Source organism: Ctenopharyngodon idella, chromosome 3 (genome assembly GCF_019924925.1).
Source record: "Ctenopharyngodon idella isolate HZGC_01 chromosome 3, HZGC01, whole genome shotgun sequence".
Classification (NCBI taxonomy): domain Eukaryota; kingdom Metazoa; phylum Chordata; class Actinopteri; order Cypriniformes; family Xenocyprididae; genus Ctenopharyngodon; species Ctenopharyngodon idella.
The window spans coordinates 18,292,084-18,309,107 of NC_067222.1; the positions used below are offsets into that span (position 1 = coordinate 18,292,084).

The following is a 17,024-nucleotide window of genomic DNA, read 5'->3' on the forward strand; positions in this document are numbered from 1 at the left end:
TCGTCTAATCGAGAATAAATTAGTGGATGGATCACAATTTCAAGGTCTTTACTAGAAAGAGTTTCAATTTTGAAGTGAAGTGGCGTGAAGTGACAAGGAGCCATGTATGATGTCCCGTATTCAAAATTTGTAATCTGCATTTATCCCATCCAAGTGAACACACACACCCGGAGTGGGTGGGCAGACAATTTTTGCTGTGGTGCCGGGGAGCAGTTTGTGTTTGGGTCTCACCTCAGTCGTGGTATTGAGGGTGGAAGAAAGCGCTGTCCATTCACTCCCTCCACGACAATTCCTGACGGTACTGAGACTCGAACCCGCAACCTTTGGGTTACAAATCCAACTGTCTAACCATTAGGCCATAACTGCCTCTGGTTTGGTTCAGCTGAGCAGGTTTGGTTTAGTCTGGTTTAGTCCGGTTTAGTCTGGTTTTGGTTTCTGGCATGTCTGGTTTGGTCTGGTCTTGGTCTCTGGCATGTCTGATTTAGTCTGGTTTGGTCTGGTTTTGGTGTCTGGCAGGTCTGGTTTTGCTCTCTGGCAGGTCTGGTTTAGTCTGGTTTAGCCTGGTTTTGGTCTCAGGCAGATCTGGTTTAGTCTGGTTTTGGTCTCTGTCAGGTCTGGTTTGATCTGGTTTGGGTCTCTGGCAGGTCTGGTTTATTCTGGTTTTGGTCTCTGGTAGGTCTGGTTTAGTCTGGTTTAGTCTGGTTTTGGTGTCTGGCAGGTCTTGTTTTACCTGGTTTTGGTCTCTGGCAGGTCTGGTTTAGTCAGTGTGTGTTTGTAGTTACAGTACAGTGCGTCACCGTTTCTCTTTCAGGTCTCTGTTAAAGCTCAGAGATTGTTTGGCGCTAGTTTAGAGCAGATTAGCCCAGATTATTAACCCAGATGATGAGCCGCATCTTCAGACAACGTGTTTGTCTCTGAAACCAATGAAAACTGCTCACAGTCACATTATATAACACACTTCATGACCGTCTGCATTCGACACATGAATCTGCACTACATGATGATTTCACAGTGACTGGAGCTCTACTGCATTAAATCATCTGTCATATAGAGTAAGAAGTGCAAATGCTGTTAATCTCAAACTTATATTCATAATCTCAATCTCTTCTGAAATGTACAACTGTGAAATACAATCCCCAAACTGTGTGAATCAGTGTACAGTGCTGCGGTCACAAACTCAAATTATAGACATCAGTTCACATTTTCTACATGCATTCATTTTAACTGGTAAAAAGGAACATTTTATTTGACAGTAATTACATTATATATATAAAATGGGCTGACAATTAAACAACACAACAGACTGTAATTTTCAACTACAGTAGAAGTCAGAGAAGCAAATAATTGAAATTAAAGTCATACTCTATATTTCTTAACATCATCCCTGAAATGACTGCAATATTAAATTTGTATTGATTCTTTGACAAACGTCTATTTTTCACCCAAGACAACCAATCATTTCTTCATTTATGCTTTATGAGAATTATCATGTTTAAAACAAAACCATCTACTATCTAAATCTCTTATTTACTTTTGAATGTTCAGGTGTGTGTCCAAGCATCAGACTGCCAGTCAAACATTATTATTTGTCCATTTCATGAGTTTGTGTGTGTGAAGTGAACTGCTGCACCTTCTCACATGTTCGAGAAACGAGACCATAACCCAGAGATTAAAGTGTCATGACCGCACACACACACACACACCTAATGAAGAAGTCTAAAGAGCATTAAGTCCATTAGTGTTTCCCTATCGGGAGACGGCCAGCGGAGGGCGGAGCTGCTCTCTGACCTTCAGTGAGACTATAAGAGAGCGGAGAGACAGACAGCCATCACTCCACACACACAGAGACGGAGAGAGAGAGAGAGACACACACACGCGCCGCTCACGGACAGCAGACGCAGGTAAAGACGTTTCACTCCTAACTCTAGAGAATAACTCAGATCTCTGTTCTGATCTACTACCTCTGTGTATTTGATTTTTGTATTATTTAGGTTTGTTTATTAAGGTTTCTATTCTACACTCTGATGCTTAAAGCGGAAAAACTGACATGCTGTATTGTATGAAATATTACGATCATTGTATCTGACAGAACGACAGAGAGACAAGCATCTCACATGTGTTATCTCTGCTACTATATGATCAGTCAGATGAAGGAAATCTCATAAGTCTGTTATGTTAATGAGATTAACGGTCTTAACAAGGCAAAGAATCTGATGTGGATTATTGTGAGATGATAATCTGATGGAGCTCACAATCAACCTGAAGGGCTTTATTTTGTGATTATGACTGGCTGTATTTATTACGTGAGAAGAAACACACACTCAACTGCGATCAGTCCGAGAGGACGAGCGATAATGGAAGGAGAGAAGTCTCTGAATGGAGAGGAAGGCAGTGATCCTTTAATCCCAGATGAGTGTGAACGGCAGGGTTGCCAGGTTTCCACAACAAAACCCGGCCAATTGCTACTCAAAACTAGCCCAATCGCATTTCAGAGGGGGGTCCCACAGTAAAAAAATCCATATTTTTGGCGGGGCTTCCCTGGTAAAATTCGCATTCCAAGGGCTAAATACCCACGGGTGTAAAAAATGCCCAATTCTGCTGGAAAACCGTGGACATGTCAACACTGGTAAGCGGCTGGGATGATGAGTGTGGCTCTGTGTTTCAGACATGAACGCCGCTCCTCCAGCGGGAAGCGCTCTGGCCACGCCCGCCAGCACCACCGGCCCCACCACACCCAAGAAAGGGCCACCCAAGTTCAAGCAGAGACAGACACGCACCTTCAAGAGCAAGGCCCCCAAACCCGGGCAGAAAGGGTACAGACATGCACACACTCACACACACACACATGCACATACACTCACAGAAGTGTAGAGTCATTGACCGCTCTCGCTCTCATCTGCAGGTTCGGCGATGATATTCCTGGTATGGAGGGTCTCGGCACAGGTGAGTCCCAGTATATGAACATTAAAGAGTATATCATGTTTTTCTTTGTCCTGTTAACACCTGCGTTTCGTCCCATGACAGATATCACCGTTGTGTGCCCATGGGAGGCGTTCGGAGACATGGAGCTCAGCGATCTGGCCAAATACGGCATTATCTAAACCCCGCCTCCTCCACATCACCGCCTTTGACCCCGCCCCCATCGCCCTTTTGTTTGATGTTGTCGTGTGGTTATGACGTGTGATGGTAAAGGACTGATTCAACACAAGGACTTTGTCATTATTGATATGATTGCTATTATTATGATTATTATTATTATATAATATTTTATATTTTGTATAAGTTGCGATAAGACGACAACCTATCCCCTCCCCCACACCCCTGTTGTCAATCGACACCCCTAGCCGTGACTCCGCCCTCACAGATCACAAAAGGCATTTTTCCTGTAACAGCGACGACATCACTTCCTCTCGTAGAGCCCGTCCCATAAACACATTTATATTACTAAATGTGTCACTTGTGATTGCTGGAGTAGAAATCCAATTAAAGTTTCTATTTTCAGTAAGTCTGTTGAATTCATTGCAGCAGAATAAAATCAGATGATGAATATGATCATGAAAACACACTCAGATTCATGTGATTAGCATATCTGCGTGAGTGATTGTGATGAACGGTGTGTGTCAGGAAGAGCAGAAACTCCTCCCATCCACCACACCTGAGAGACACAGAACGTGTGTGAGTCTGGGATGGACGGAGCAACGGGCGGCAGGTACGACTCTTTCATCTCTTAATTCTATGAATCTGACAGACAGATAATGAATGAATGAAAGCAGGTCACAATATTCATGACTGTGAGCGATACATCATGTTGCACTGTGTGTGTGAGTGTGTGATAGACATCCAAAACTCTTTTCTGCATCGTTGCTCAAGTGTTTCCTTCAATCAGATGATCAGATTTCATCATGTTCATGTAAAGAGTCATTGGATGCTCGTTTCATTCAAGACACACAAACGTCAGATGCGTCATTTCTGAACATTTATAAACTGTTTATAACTGCAAAAGCAAAGGAGAAGCGACATGTGAAAGAGTGAAAATGATCACTAGCACTGTATGAAGCAGGAAAGACCTTTGTTAAGCCAGAAGATAACATCTCTGATAGCAGAGTCACAACTGCGCTTTTGTCCTGGAGAGGAAGAACAGCACATCCGTCAGCTTCAGTGCTCCACAGGTGTGATCCTCAACCTTTACAGTCCTGCCGGAGCACACAAACTACATGTGTTCAGTTTAGTTAGGATAAAGGTCATAAATACAAGTGAAGTAAAAGATAAGGAAAATAAGAGAAAGGATAAAATGAAAGTGCTGAAACACTATACAGTGAGAATTAACTGAAATACAATGGAAAATAAATATACACTACTTTTCAAATGTTTGTTTTTAATACTAATACTTTTATTCAGCAAGGATGCATTAAACTGATCAAAAGTGACAGTAAAGACATTTATAATGTCTATAATGAAAAAGATTTGTATTTCAAATAAGAAAACTTCTTCAAGCTTTCTGTGAATCTGCATCACAGTTTCTACACTTCATTACCAGCACAACTATTTTCAACTACTACTAATAAGAAAGGTTTCATGAGAGTGATTTCACACTTGTAGTTCGGTTCTCTTGGGTTTTTTTGGTCCGGACAAAAAAAAAAAAAAAAAATAATAATACATTTAGGTCTGGCTCGCTTAGTGTCATTTTTAAGACCAAACCTCAAGATACAAAACAAAAGAAAAAAGTATTGTGCGACAGAACTTAAAGGGGACATATCATGAAAATCAGACTTTTTCCGTGTTTAAGTGCTATAATCGGGTCCTGGTGCATCTACCAACCCAGAAAACGTGAGAAAGGACAACCCAGTAACTTTGTTTTGGCAAGCCTTTCTCTGCAAGCATGTGAAAAAATGAGCCGCTCAGATTCCGCTCCCCTAGTGACATAGGAAGGGGATCTTATTATAATAGTACTGCCCCTTAATCTGCACGTTTCCACCCACGACGCCGCCATTTTGTTTTAGCAAGCGAAAACGGTGTACCAGTTCTAACGCCATGGCAAAAGTTTGGCAAACAGGTACGCTATGTATAGTGGGCGTCCATACGGGTTTAGCACAAAAGATTAACATGACGGCACATGCTAGTTGATGAGCTGAATCAACTCCACAGCAACTACATAAATTTATCCACTAACCATTCAGAAATGTCCAGTTTCATTCTAAAAGTTGTACCTTCTTCCTGAGTCTCTCCATCAGTGTCGACTCCGGTTTGAACAATGTAAGGCTGAACAAATCCTCATTTTGGCTGCGTGAGATTCTCCAGCTTTGTTGTTGTTGAGCGACCGAAGCGTGAGCTGTTAAAGCTCCGCCCTCTTCTGGAAAGGGGGCCGGGAGCAGCAGCTCATTTGCATTTAAAGGGACACACACAAAAACGGCGTGTTTTTGCTCACACCCAAATAGAGTCAAATTTGACAAGCTATAATAAATGATCTGTGGGGTATTTTGAGCTGAAACTTCACAGACACATTCTGGGGACACCAAAGACTTATATTACATCTTGTGAAAGGGGCATTATAGGTTCCCTTTAAAAGCAACTGAAAACGTAGTTAAGTTAGTAGTGTCAATATTTGTAGTTAGCAACTCCCCAACACTGTCAGTCCCTTACCATAACCGCCAGTTTCAACACACTACTAACTAACTTAACCAGGCCCCACCCCTTTATTCTGCATATGAATTATTTAAATGAGGAATATTGTGAAGAAAACTCAAGACTACAATGGAGGCGTTTCAGGGAGTTCAGAAACCCTGACACTGATATAGAGAAGAACTCCCACTGGAGGGACTTTGGAACTTTGCAGAGCTTTTGTCATGCTCAAACAGCAACATTTAGATAGATAGATAGATAGATAGATAGATCTTCTGATAGCATCTTTTGATCAAATCAAATCAATTTGAGCAAAAGCAACTGAAAATAAGTTGTAAAACTCTGTCTTTCCTGTAGATCACTGTGAGAATAAGAGAGAAAAGAGAAAATCACGTCATCATCTTCAGGATCTCCATGGATCTTCTGGTCCGGGTTCAGCAGTCGAACGGCTCCAAGCCCGCGGGCTGCGGCTCCGGTCTGGATCAAGCGTACTGGCCACTGTGTGACACGTGGGGCATCGTGGTTCAGGCCATGGCCGCGCTGGGCTTCGTGAGCTGTGTGGTTCTGATGCTGGCTCTGCTACTGTGGTCGGCGTGTGCGTCCTGCCGTCGGTCCGGTGTGCTGGCGGCGCTGCTGCTGTTCCTGCTCGCCACGGCCGGCATATTCGCTCTTCCGTACTCCTTCATCATCTCTCTCTCCCCGCAGACGTGCCCGGTGCGGGTGTTTGCGTTCAGCGTGTTGTTCAGCGTGGCGTTCGGCGCTCTGTTGGTGCGCAGTCTGGCCCTTCTGGGTGCAGCGCTGGTGCGCGGGTGGAGGCAGGTGTGCATGACCGCGGTGCTCACGCTGGTGCAGGTGATCATAGCGGCAGAGTGGCTGCTAGTCGTGCTGGTGCAGGACAAGAGGACGTGCCATTTCTCACAGCCAGAGTTTGCCATGCTGCAGATTTACGTGATGGTCCTACTAGCCGCGGCGCTGATGCTAGCGTTGCACCTCCTCCGGCGCACGTGCGTCACCTACAGCTACAGCTACAGTGGACAGACGCATCGGCAGGACAAACTGCAGGCCGGGCTGCTCGTCCTTACGCTGCTGCTGAGCGTCTGTGTCTGGATCGTCTGGATCACGCTCCTCACCTACGGGAACCGCGCCATGGGGCGCAGCCCCATTTGGGACGATCCCGTGATCAGCGTCGCACTGACCGCTAATGGTTGGGTGCTGCTGCTGGGACATGGCTTCACTCAGGTCCACTTCATGTGCAAGAGCGAAGCCCGTATGAAAGACCCGCCTCTGGACTTCACGGGCTGGACGAGCCCCAGAACGCAACCAGCGGCTCCAGAGGACCCGAAAACAGGCACAGACAACATCGTCTTCCAGATGGACACGGACGGGAGAAGAGGTAGGGAGAAACATACAAAACATATAAACATATATCTTAAACAAGCAACAAACGTATAATTAAAAACATACAAACTTTTGTTCCAGAACAAAACAAATATATTGTATCACATATTTATTAGCCTTTTTTGTCTAAGTCTTAAAAACAAAATCAATTCCAGTGTGTTTTCACTGACGAGTCTATTCTGTCACGCGTAACATCACAAGTGTTTTGTCTCACTGCACTTTCAGATTCTTTCACTTGTTTTTAACATGTTTAAACTTGAAAAAAATCGAAGTGTCTGGCTTTGCGTGTGGGATCTTTAGTCCAGGTTAGCTGGCACAGTGTTTAGTGAGTCAACATTTTTAGAAAAGACACAGACTTGGGTAAGAAATGACACCTGTAAAGAAAAAATCGTCCTTTTAGGAACATTTTGAGTTGATAAAATATGCATTAAATGTCCATGCTTTATGGTTGTTGTGAATATTTCAAGCAGCAGATGGCGCTGTTGTACAATCTTTTCTCAGGACAATCAGATTCTTACTGCACTGAAAACAATATATTGATGCTTCTCAAGAAATGTGTCTTGCTTTAAGGATTTTTAGACATTTTTACTGGAACATTAGACATTAATAAATCATAGACTAGTCATCAAATATAGAATGCATTGTGAAACATTTACCAACAAAGCAACTTTGGCTGCTGCCTATGTAGGGCTCAGGTTAAAGGTCACGTGTTTCTGTTGCAGGTCAAGATGTGGTGTCGTCTGGAATCTTCATGAGTGTGAGTTCTCATCATCCAATCACAATCCTGATGATGTCACTGTCACATGGTACAATCTGCAGTGTGTTTTCTGTTTCAGGAAATCAGTGCTGAAAAAGACTACAGCATCCCGCGTCCCACGACCACCAACATCAACGGGCCGTACGACGACTACTACGGGAGCAGAGCTTGACGACTATATTATGACTTTTGTGGTTGAATTTGCACACTCTTTCCATCTCCTAAGTTCACGCCTGTGCAAAAGTTTACACCCCCAACTTAGTGAATGCTTGCTGCTTTTGTAACAGTTGTGTATGAGTCCCTCAATCCTCCTCAGTGTGGAAAGATGGATCTCAATTATTCTGTTGGGAAGAGCTGGAAAACCAGAGAAGGTGCAGGAGCTGGAGGAAAAACGTACATGTTCTAAAGCAAATACTGGGAACTTTAATCTATCTAGATTTTTTTCCACTTAAGGATTATTCCTCTAATGTATCCTGAGAACTTTCTCCATGTGAATCTAGTCCCAGCACAGGACTGCTCATCTCTCAACTCCACAGACAGGTTCTTTATAGTGTAAAACTGTTCTTTAGATTATTAAAATGTTCTTCACACTTAGAGAAAATGGTTCTTCTTTCAAAATTGTTCACTGAAAGATTCTGAAAGTCTTTAAAGCAGGCAAAGTTACTTATTAAGTTACATGGAACAAGAAAAACAGCTGTAGTAATCCTAGATCAACATTAGCTTTCCTTCTTGTACCCTGAGCAAAGCATTGTGAAACATGAGTGGAACGCAAACAAACATCGAAACCAAGCGACAGGAAACCAGAAGAACATAACAAATCAGTTATCTCTATTTGGTTCACCTCGACAAGCTGTCAGATGAGCCCAAACGTGATGTAGTTACACACAAGTGGTTAAACAGCACGTGTCCTGTGAGACAGAGCAACTCCAGACAGAACCATATCCTGAGCCTGGATCGAGCCTATCGATCAATCCCTAAAGCAGCAGATGGCATGTGTGATGATGATAAAGGCCATTGTGCCATGGTTAATTCACGAGTACACCTGTAAAGAGTCACTGTTAACTAGAGCAGTTACAGAGTTCCACCCATTACTGTCCTCTAATCTGTCCAGCAAACATGAAGCTCATTTAACACAATGAAACCACGACGCTGCTTTACATTGACATCAGTATTATTACTACCTAGATTTAAAGGTTTTTCTCACGTGACGCCCCGCTGTCATCACTGATCCAGATTCTGTCCTGGTGTAACAGAACTGTATTGAGTTTCATAGACTGGTGTAACCAAATGTAATCTGCTATATTCTAATTTTCAGCCCAAAACAAGGTCAGAATTGTACACAATTTACATAATTTAAGTGTATTATTATTATTATTATTATTATTATTGGCGTTTGAACTTCCGTTGTCAACGCGCATGCGTGGATCGCGTTCCTCTGCTCGCACGGGCAACATGAATCCCTATCGTGACCACGTGTTTATTTTGCTTTCTTTTTTTCACATAAATCTTTCAAGTCCGCTTCAAATGCATGTTGTAAAATGACCATGTAGCATCTTAATAATTGTATCTGATCTAATTAAAAACATAACCCCATATGTCGAAAGTCCTGTCTGGATGGATGCCAAATTTATTATACATGAAGACAGATGACAAAAAAGTGGCATCTGAAATTTTCTTCTAAAATGAGCATTTTTATCAAGTTCGTATGTTTAGTTATGAAGTTATTTCACTTCAATGCCAATAAAAAAGAACCTATTATTTTCCATTAAAGTGAAATTAAAGTGCAAAAATTGACAATGAGTTTTGCTTATGAATTGACTTGCTAGAGAACCTTAAAGTACAGCAGTCCTGAACCATTCAGGTTTTCCGCGTAAATGTCTCTTTTCAGCAGAAACAGGTCGGTTATGGTTTCGTTTCCGCAGTACAGAAACTCTTTTCGTCAGCCGATGTCACTCGAGCTGAGGACCAATGAGCGCGCGTGCTGCGAGGAAGAAACATGCGCGTGCGTGTGAGGAAAAGCACATTTGACCGCAGACAGTGATCATATCAGTGGCTACCCAGTGTCGATAATCTTGACAAAACCACTCTTCTCTTCAGTACTAGGCAAGGCAAGTTTATTTCATAAACAATGGGCATTCAAAATGCTTTACATAGAAATTATTAAAATGCATTTTTTAAGAAAAGAAAAAAAAAAAAAAAAAAAACTTAGTTTGTTTATTATTTGTTCAGTCAATTAAGACGTTGGCAGTGTTCGTTTACGGTCATTTAACAGAATCTTTTGTTGCAGGGAAATAAATCGGCTCGTGATGGACGGGTGCGCGCAGATGTGTAAATGTTTCCTGATCCTGTTTAACATTCTGTTTGCTGTGAGTATGTCTCAGTTTTTATTCATATTTACTTGTCTGTTGGTTAAACACTATGACTGTCATATTTGATAAAAAAAAAAAAAAAGTCTTATAAATGTAAATATGGAACTTGAGTGCTAGTTTCACTTTCAGCCCATTTGCAAGTAAAAGCCTGCAGGTGCAGTGACATAGCGTCTGGGTATGAACGGGCATATGGGGATTGGAGAAAGCGATGGGGGGGATGGGGGGTGTCTACAATATGCTGTCTACATATTCAACGGAACATTCCTACAACCAAAGTGAAAACTGAAATAATCCCCCATTCATTCTCTATGTACTGTATTCTGTCTATCTATCTATGATTGTAATGTATGTATTTACTTACCAAGATCAGTCTTGTACAGCAGCCAAGCTGGGTCAAAACTAGGAGTGCAGCGATTCAAATTACTCACAGATCATGGTTTTAGGGTCACGGTTTCGGTACGGTTCGGTATGTGCTATGTTTAGGGAAAAAAGGACAACTGTCAAATCAAAATAAAGAAAACAAGAACAATAATCAACTACATGCAACAGCACAAATAAATACAGTAGAGCAAAGATACAAATAAATTAAACAGTGCTTTTCAGGTTTTTCAGGTATCTAACAGCCGTAACAGCATTACTGACTAATGCAGTGATGATGACTGTGATGCAGTGATGATGACTGTGATCTGGTGATGATGACTGTGATGCAGTGATGATGATTGTGATGCGGTGATGATGATTGTGATCTGGTGATGATGATTGTGATGCGGTGATGATGATTGTGATCCGGTAATGATGATTGTGATGCGGTGATGATGATTGTGATCTGGTGATGATGATTGTGATCCGGTGATGTTGATTGTGATGTGGTGATGATGATTGTGATCCGGTGATGTTGATTGTGATGCAGTGATGATGACTGTGATGTGGTGATGATGATTGTGATCTGGTGATGATGATTGTGATCTGGTGATGATGACTGTGATGTGGTGATGATGATTGTGATCCGGTGATGTTGATTGTGATGCGGTGATGATGATTGTGATGCTGTGATGATGATTGTGATGCGGTGATGATGATTGTGATGTGGTGATGATGATTGTGATCCGGTAATGATGATTGTGATGCGGTGATGATGATTGTGATCCGGTGATGATGATTGTGATCCGGTAATGATGATTGTGATGATGATTGTGATCCGGTGATGATGATTGTGATGATGATTGTGATCCGGTGATGATGATTGTGATGCGGTGATGATGATTGTGATGCAGTGATGATGATTGTGATCTGGTGATGATGATTGTGATGCGGTGATGATGATTGTGATCCGGTGATGTTGATTGTGATCCGGTGATGATGATTGTGATCCGGTAATGATGATTGTGATGATGATTGTGATCCGGTGATGTTGATTGTGATCCGGTGATGATGATTGTGATCAGGTGATGATGATTGTGATGATGTGTGTGTCTTTCAGCTGGTGGGGTTCGGACTAGTCTCTCTGGGAATGTGGCTCCGGTTCGGCGCTGAAACCAGAGGATTCTTCGACATCGATCTGAACACAAAACAGTTCACTATCGGTTTGTGCTTCTATGGTTTCTCATTTGACATCAGTTGAACTGTTGATATCTACACTCACTTTACGCTGACACTGTTTCAGTCTGTAAGCTCATCCATGACTTGACGTGTTCTGTCTGTCGTCTGTCTGTCAGGTGTGGTGGTGTTGGTCGTCACCGGTGCTCTGATGCTGCTGGTCGCTGTTATCGGCGATTGTGGTGCATGTAACCACAGTAAATCTGCTCTTGGTGTGGTGAGGAAAATACTCATTTTGTCAGAATATTGTCTGACCTGAATTAGGATGAACTCTGTTTATGTACTGAACAAATATTTCTGTTTTTCTGATGTTAGTTTTCTGGCCTGCTGTCCTTTCTGATCATCATTGAAATTGCAGCTGGTGTGATGGCCTTCATGTGGAGTGAAACGGTAAACACACAGAGATCATGAGCACATATCTGTATAATAGGGCAGATTTGAAGGCAGTTGTGTGTTTGTTGTGTTGTAGCTGTCAGAGGAATTGGCGAAGTTCTACATGACGATCTACACTCAGTATCTGAACACCAGGAGTCCCGGTCAAGCCATGACCCTCAAAATATTCAACAACGCTGTAAGCCACCCACACTCACACACACTCGCACACACACACACACACACACACATATTGGTACTTTAATCGTTGTGATGACATTCCACAGACATAATGGTTTTATACTCATCTAATCCAATTTAACCCTTTAATCCTAAACATATTAATCACACAAAAATGACTGCATTTATACACTTTTATTAAAAAATAATTTAGTATGTTTATTTAGTTATTTGAATTATGAGGACATGCAGATGTCCTGTAGCGGGCGTGGCCTGAAACCTGAATACATACTACATTATGAGGACATTGGTTTAGGGCTCATGATGTAGGTAAACCAGTGGAAACATCATCTAACAGCTGTGTGTGTCTGTCTGCCAGTTTGACTGCTGTGGCATCGGTGGACCGATTGAAGTGTTGGTGCGTGACACCTGTCCAGAAGGCAACTTCCTGAAGCAGCTCTCATTTCCTGTGAGTCACTTCCTGTTTTTCACACCAAAAACTATGACCATAAAGATAACTACAACTATATTAGCATTCACACCAGTGTACGATAACTATAATAACTATATTAGTGTTCACACTAGCGGATGATAACTATAACGATAACTATATTAATGTTCACACCAGTGGACGATAACAAAAACAATAACTGTAATAATAACTATATTACCATCCACACAAGCGAACAATAACTGTGATAACTATAATGATAACCTGCTTGACCCTCTTCATCATTACTGCTATCTGGGGCTGATTCGGGCTCAAATTGATACAGCAATAGAGCGTTTTTAGGAGAAGGGAAACAATGGTGTAGAATAAAGGTAAAATATATGAAAAATATGGCATTTTTTAAAAAAAACAAAGCATTAAGACATGTTAAACTGCGCAATCAAGCCTAGAAAAAAACAGTGAACCACCCCTTTAAAGCAGGATGGATTCTGATTATCGTTCATCAGCTGGAATAAAATCGTCCTGAAAGTGATTCTAATGATATCGTTCCTCTGCGCTGTTATCGTTATAGTTGTGCTGTGGACTCCCTACTCTTTTACATTTAGAAGGATTTTGAAAACTACTATATTTACAGTTATCATCCATTGTGTGAACGGGTCTTTACTTTTATTTCTGCATGTGTGATGTTTGAGGAACGAAGCAGACACTCATCTCTCTGTGTGTGTGTGTGTGTGTGTTAGAGCTGTCCCAGTGTGATCCTGGACATGTTCAAGTCAAGCGCTCCGCTGGTGTTGGGAGGGTTTCTAGGGACGGCAGGAATCATGGTGAGTCCATCTGAACACACACTGAAGTTCATGTCCGTTCACATCCACTCACACTGGAAGCGTGTCCAGTGCTGCAGCATGCTGATCGTCTGTCTTTGTGTGTTTGTCTGCATGTGTTCCCGCTCCTCATCAGATGGTGGCACTGGTGTGCAGTGTTGTCCTCAGCAGACACGTCTCTCGGTCTTACACATCTCCTCCTGCATACGTGCTCCTCACCTCCCAGCCGTCAGTCCTGATTCCTCCTGTTCCTCCAGCAGCCCAGCAGATATAACTCTCTCTCTCTCTCTCTCTCTCTCTCTCTCTCTCTCTCTGTCTGTCTGACAGTTGGCGGCGCTGTTGTGCAGCTCCATTCTCTATAATAGTCTGAAGTCGCCTGTCTACTCATCTCCTGCCTACTACTGAGAGCAGACCTGACCCTCCACTCGTCTGTCTGATGGAGGGATGAACACTTTCATCAGCCGCGCAGGTCAAGGAGAACCACACCTGAGTGTGTGTGTGTGTGTGTACCTTCCAGAAATTAGTGTTTTAAAAATGTTTTTTCTTGGTTATGCAAACGTTCCATTTTATCATTCTGCGAACATTATGGGAACGTTACATTTGAATGTTTTCAAACGTTCTAAAACAAGTAGAAACATTTAACAAATGTTAGACGAACATCCAACTAACATGTTTCAGAAAAACATTCCATGAACAAAGTATAGATAATATTTTTGTACTAACGCTTTGAGAACATTATTGAAGACCAGATAACTCTGAACGAATTGTTTGTTTATAACTTTGAGAGAACGTTGCCAGAACGTTAGAAAGGTCCCTGTTAGCTGTGCAGAAACATGTTCAGACACAACCTATAGTCTAAGGTTAGGGTTCATTTCATTTTATTGCATTAACCTTCATTTAATGGAACTTTTCATTTCTGAATTCTGCATAAACGCCGTCTGTTACAATCCCATCCTGAATATTTCATTTTCTTGTCTTGTTGCACGATTAAAACTTTTAACTTTTAAAACGTTTTTTAGTGTAAAAGATTAAAGAAACTTCCACAAACCCGTCTCAGTCGAGTGTGTTTCATCAGATGTTGAGCTGGATGGTGGTGAGGGGTCAAAGGTCAGGGGTCATCAAATCTGTGATCGGCACATGAAACGTGAGAAGATCATGCTGTTTTTTGTGTTGTTGTTTTGTTTTTTGTTATTTATAAGCTTGAGGGATGAACCGAGAGTTAAATTCAACAAGAAAAAGAGGAAAATGTAAAGGAGATTTAAGCCACTTTTGCTTGTGAATTAAATTTTTAATCAATATCAGGATATTCACGGATTGATGAATTAAACCTGTCGCTCATATCTTTTAAGTTGTCGCGCTTGTGATAACGTCGTAAGTCACATGATAACGTCAACATGGCGGATGATGTCCGGTGGCCTGTTGCATGAAGCTAGTTGAACAAACTCTGAGTTTCAGAGTAGGTTTGGAGTTGAAGAATCCAGATAAATCCAACCTGGTTTAGATCAGGATCAACTGTTGCACAACGCTCGGTATAAACTTTCTCTGTCAACTCAGGTTTAATCCAGAGCTTGCAAAGCGCGTGCACCTGAAAGTGTGACACGTGCGGCAAACAGCCAATCACACGGAACAAGGAGAACGTCAGTTTGATTCACTTCTCGCGAGAGAGCCACGCAATTCATGTCTCTTCCGAAGATTAAGAGATCGTCATGAAAAATATGAAATTAAGCGCATTTACAAAGCAGGAATAAACACTGATGTAGTGAAAGTTTGAGAAGGCAGCTGAAAGAAAATATCTGACTATATCAATGCATGTCAATCAAACAAATAGACCAAATAATTAATATAGTTTCACAAAGAGCTCGAAAGAATACGTGTAAACTTAATCTGTTTAAAAGCTTTATATATTATGCATGTATTATATTTATTTTAATTTAAAAGCAAAGTTTAATATTGTTAATTAATATAATAGGCCTAATTATATGAATATGTCATGAATTATTCATAATTTTAATTTATTTAATGTAAATATAATGAATAATTAACAGCAAATGCTGAGCAATTTTGTCTCTAAAATGTTTTCACCAATAAACTGGAGCGAGAGATACAGGGGGAGTGGCTTTATTTCATCAGATACATGTCACTTTACTCACAGCTGATTGGTCGAGTTTGGGTTTGTGATCTCTAACTCAGAATAAAACCTGCTCCGGAGCAGGTTAGCCGTGAAGCGTAAGTTACCATAGAAATGAACCCCGCTAAAAACCAATCCACCGTCATAAACCCAAAAAACCAGAGTTTGCTCAAACTAATCTTGAACTTACCTGGGTAGAAACTGAAACCGGCTTTGTGCAACAGGCCACGGATCGCATTCATACTCAACGAGATCAGGCTATATAGCGTTCGTTAAGTAGCCTACTCATTAAGTTAAGAAATTAAGTTAAACTAGAAATTAAGTTCCTACTCATTCAGTGGTTTCTCCGTCTCGCCTGCACTTGTTTCACTCCTCCTTCACCCTACTCTCGCCTACATTTCAGGCGAGGCGCATCTCTCTTTTTTTTAAATTGCAGAAAAAACATCAAACAGCACTGCATTGAAATACAATAACAAAAAGGAAAAACAAACAAACAATAACACTTAAATCAGTATGAAAAATATCACCATAAGTCTTAAGAAACCTGTTATTCTTCTTATTATCAATGAGTTTAAGAGATTTAGCAACAAGCAAAATCTCAGCAAGAAAGACATCTCAAACAAGCCTATACTCTTGCGTCATCAGAACAGGTGTTCAACACACCAGTTTCCATTTTAAAAAACGCTTCGGGGCTGAACACAACCGTAACAAATGTGACCACAGGTTTCTTTTTCACATAAATCTTTTATATCCGCTGCAAATGCACGTTGTAACATGACCATGTGGCATCTTAATAATTGTATCTTATCTAATTAAAAACATAACCCCATTGATTATACAGTTTAATGTCGAAGTCCTGTCTGGATGGATGCCAAATTTCTCGTATATAAAGATTTCAGAGGCAAAAGTCCCATTTGAAATTTTCTTCTAAAATGAGCATTTTTATCAAGCTTATCGTATGCTTAGGTTCAGTTATTTCACTTCAATGGCAATAAAAAGAACCTATTATTTCCCATTAAAGTGAAATTAAAGTGCAAAAATTGACAATGAGTTTTGCTTGTATATTGACTTGCTAGAAAACCTTAAAGTACAGCAGTGCTGGGCTGCGTTTCAAAAGCATCGTAAGCCTAAGCTGATCGTTAAAACAATCGTACGAATGATCTTAATATTACGGTCTGTTTCCCAAAAGCATCGTAACTTAAGTAGCACTTGAAAATAGTGCTCTGGAGTAACTGTAAAGCCCTAAGCGCAGAAGACAGAGTTACGAGGTCACCTGCAGGACAATCGGCAAATTACACCTTTAACTTTATTCATGTGCAATGTGATTCAAATA

At 41.3% G+C, this 17,024-nt stretch overlaps 3 protein-coding genes across 11 annotated transcripts in view; all 3 read left to right on the top strand.

Annotated features, from left to right (window-relative positions):
• The first annotated feature begins 1,787 nt into the window (after positions 1–1,787).
• On the top strand, positions 1,788–3,426 carry pde6hb (phosphodiesterase 6H, cGMP-specific, cone, gamma, paralog b). Its single transcript, XM_051885989.1, has 4 exons — positions 1,788–1,901; positions 2,666–2,813; positions 2,903–2,943; positions 3,025–3,426. The coding sequence occupies exons 2-4, from the start codon at positions 2,668–2,670 to the stop codon at positions 3,099–3,101; spliced, it is 264 nt and encodes an 87-aa protein (XP_051741949.1). The 5' UTR covers positions 1,788–1,901; positions 2,666–2,667; the 3' UTR covers positions 3,102–3,426.
• Positions 3,427–4,332: 906 nt separating this feature from the next.
• Positions 4,333–7,993, top strand: LOC127508166 (G-protein coupled receptor family C group 5 member B). The gene is made up of 3 exons (XM_051885886.1): positions 4,333–7,012; positions 7,740–7,774; positions 7,854–7,993. The coding sequence occupies exons 1-3, from the start codon at positions 6,034–6,036 to the stop codon at positions 7,944–7,946; spliced, it is 1,107 nt and encodes a 368-aa protein (XP_051741846.1). The 5' UTR covers positions 4,333–6,033; the 3' UTR covers positions 7,947–7,993.
• A 1,736-nt stretch (positions 7,994–9,729) lies between these two features.
• The window catches only part of zgc:65811 (uncharacterized protein LOC393524 homolog), a 92,629-nt gene continuing 85,334 nt past the window's right edge, over positions 9,730–17,024 (top strand). For 2 of the 9 annotated variants that reach the window (XR_007928710.1, XR_007928709.1), the window contains exons 1-9: positions 9,737–9,882; positions 10,062–10,140; positions 11,624–11,726; positions 11,859–11,956; positions 12,055–12,129; positions 12,209–12,310; positions 12,671–12,760; positions 13,483–13,566; positions 13,700–14,423. Coding sequence is in view for 5 of the 9 variants with exons in the window: in XM_051885923.1 (XP_051741883.1) it covers positions 10,081–10,140; positions 11,624–11,726; positions 11,859–11,956; positions 12,055–12,129; positions 12,209–12,310; positions 12,671–12,760; positions 13,483–13,566; positions 13,700–13,837 (750 nt within the window). In the remaining 4 variants the exon portion in view is untranslated. Of the gene's footprint in view, positions 9,883–10,061; positions 10,141–11,623; positions 11,727–11,858; positions 11,957–12,054; positions 12,130–12,208; positions 12,311–12,670; positions 12,761–13,482; positions 13,567–13,699; positions 14,611–17,024 lie in introns of those variants that run through there. The other 7 variants (XR_007928711.1, XR_007928712.1, XM_051885926.1 and 4 more) reach the window with 6 other exon arrangements.